This window comes from Octopus bimaculoides, chromosome 5 (assembly GCF_001194135.2).
Source record: "Octopus bimaculoides isolate UCB-OBI-ISO-001 chromosome 5, ASM119413v2, whole genome shotgun sequence".
Taxonomy (NCBI): Eukaryota; Metazoa; Mollusca; class Cephalopoda; order Octopoda; family Octopodidae; genus Octopus; species Octopus bimaculoides.
The window spans coordinates 78,277,134-78,279,851 of NC_068985.1; the positions used below are offsets into that span (position 1 = coordinate 78,277,134).

The 2,718-nt window shown below is 37.4% G+C and overlaps 1 protein-coding gene across 1 annotated transcript in view; it reads right to left on the bottom strand.

The window, feature by feature from the left end:
- LOC106880245 (dynein intermediate chain 3, ciliary) overlaps nucleotides 1-2,718 on the bottom strand; it is a 61,195-nt gene that overhangs the window by 16,309 nt on the left and 42,168 nt on the right. Inside the window, exon 9 of the mRNA XM_052967807.1 lies at nucleotides 1,900-1,943. Coding sequence (XP_052823767.1) covers nucleotides 1,900-1,943 — 44 coding nt within the window. The remainder of the gene's footprint in view (nucleotides 1-1,899; nucleotides 1,944-2,718) is intronic.

Here is a 2,718-nt window from a genome sequence, read left to right on the forward strand (position 1 = left end):
TATATATATATATATATATATATATATCTTTGTGTGTGTGTCTGTGTTTATCCCCACTCCATCACCACTTGACAACTGGTATTGGTGTGTTTACATTCCTGCAATTTGGTGGTTCAGCAAAAGAGACTGATAGAATAAGAACCAAGCTTAAAAATAAGGCCTGGAGTCAATTCATTCAACTAAAACTCCTCAAGGTGGTGCACCAGCATGGCCACAGTTTGGTGACTGAAACAGGTAAAAGATAAAAGATAAAAGATAAAGATAACTTAAGACCTTCAAACATGCCAAACACCTACTGTTCAGTAAGTCTTTTCTAAGTGATACAATGCAGCACTTAAAAGCTGTCTGAATGGTTCTTATTCCTCTGCTTCCATCCTTCCATTTAACATAGATCTTGTCAGTATTACTGTTGATGTGGAAGTTACCAATCAGTCATTGTATCATGCTAGTCTTGGTGTCCAAGCTGCAGATTTCTTTATGTGTCTGGTCTAGTATCCCAAATGTTAATGTGAGTGCAGGTGCTGTAAAAGCATTGTAAGGTGTGGTTCAATTGAATGCAGACTGTTCTGACCTCCACTGAAGTATTCCTTTGTCAGTTTGCTGAAGTATTCCTTTGTCAGTCTAGTTTTACTAGACTGACAAAGGAATAGCCCCAACATAAGCAATATTCTCATAAATTATGAAGTTATCTGTAATATTCACCACTAGTGATAGGGGAGATAGACAAACCATTCATGTCCATATTCCTCATTTGACTACCAAATATGAACACTTATCCTGACCAAACTCCATTCCTATGTTCCTCCAAGAATATATTGTGACCACTTCTAATTATCTCTTGGTGTCATGAATATTACTTAAGCAAGTTTAAGTTCATCAACAAGAAAGATATGGGTGAAATTAATCTTGAATTCATCTGCAGCTTCTCTCATGTAACCATTGTATTTTCATAACAGAGCTGACAAGGGATTCACTGCTAGAACAAAAAAGTATTACAGATAAATTGTTACTCTGAGATATTCCAGTTGATAGCCTAATTTTGCTAGTGACAATAGTGGTAATGGCAATTCTTATCAGTAGTGCTGTGAACCACATTGTTGTCAGTCTATTAATGGCATTAACTATAGTAGTAGGAAGCTTGGCAAAGCATAGTAACTCTATTATCCATGAATGAAGGACAGATACAAACAGCTTTTAGCCATAAAATGGACAGATTTCAGTAGCGTTGTTTTCTTCCTTAAGAACAGCTTTGTGTATGAGAAGTAGTTTGGTACATCCCCAAACTGCTTTCTTTACTCCTGCATGTTCTTCAGTCACTACATTGAATTTCACAGTGATCCTGGAAGAATACATTCAAGCAATCTGTGTATAATTCATGCACCACATTCAAGCACAGTATGGGGGTGTAGTTTCAGGCATCTCTTCGTTGTTAGCTACAATGTTGTATGTGCAATTGCCAACCAATCTTAGCATTCATTTGAACAGGTTGACAAGAGCTGTAAAACATGAAATTCCTGTACAAATAACTAAGAATCAAGGCTTAACCAGGGGATTTTCTGTCCATTAATTTTATAACAATCAACAGGAGAGTTTTATTGTTGATGTTATAAGATGATGGGCAGTAAATTGAGGGAGAACAGAATTCTGTTGTTCTGAAAAAACTACATAGGGATAAACTTAAGAGATTTTATAAAGGGTAACAAGAGGAAGATATGTGGCTACCATAATTGGATTTCAGGGGTGGGGTTACAAAATTATGTTGAAGAGGAGCAGAAATGGTTAAAGAAGAAGATAAAAGAGAAGGGGACCTAATGATTGTGAAACTTTATCATGGCAGATATGACCAGGACTGACTAACACCTGAACTACAATTGGTTAGCAATGAAGTTAAATATTTACTTAGTTCTCATGATGAAAGAATCTCTGCTTTCTTCAGACCAAATCTGGAAAAGACAAATAAACAAAACATTTGACATTTTAGAGCAATCATCATTATTAACCATTATCATCTTTTACTACATCATCAGCCTTTACTACTCTCAGATTCATTGTCATCATCATCATCATTATCATCATCACTATCACTAATATTCAACATCATCATTTTCGTTGTTGCCAGCATCATCTTCATCACCACTACAAACACCACTACCACCATACTCATCCCACCTAATATAACAACAAAAAACAAAGACCAGTTCGTTCAAAAAATTTGAAAGGAAAAAACACATAACATGGAAAAAAAAAAAACTAATTGTAAATGGCTTGGCACAGAATCTCTCTTATTGTTTATCTTGTTTCAGTCATTAGACTGCAGTCATGCTGGGGCACTACCTTGAAGAATTTTGTCAAATGAATCGACCCCAGTACTTATTTTTTGAAAGCCCATTGCTTATTCTATTAATCTCTTTTGTTGAACCACTGAATTACAGGGATGTAAAGCGATGGAGCGGGGGACAAACACAGACACAAAGACACACACAAACACACATACATTCATACATGTGCGGGTGACACATGAAATTTTTTCGAGCAGGGTCGTTGCCAGTGCCCCTGGACTGGCTCATGTGTGGGCAACACATGAAATCTTTCGAGCGGGATCGTTGCCAGTGCCCCTGGACTGGCTCTTGTGTGGGTGACACATGAGGCTTTTTTGAGCGAGATCGTTGCCGGGGTCCCTGGACTGGCTCTTGTGTGGGTGACACATGAGGCTTTTTC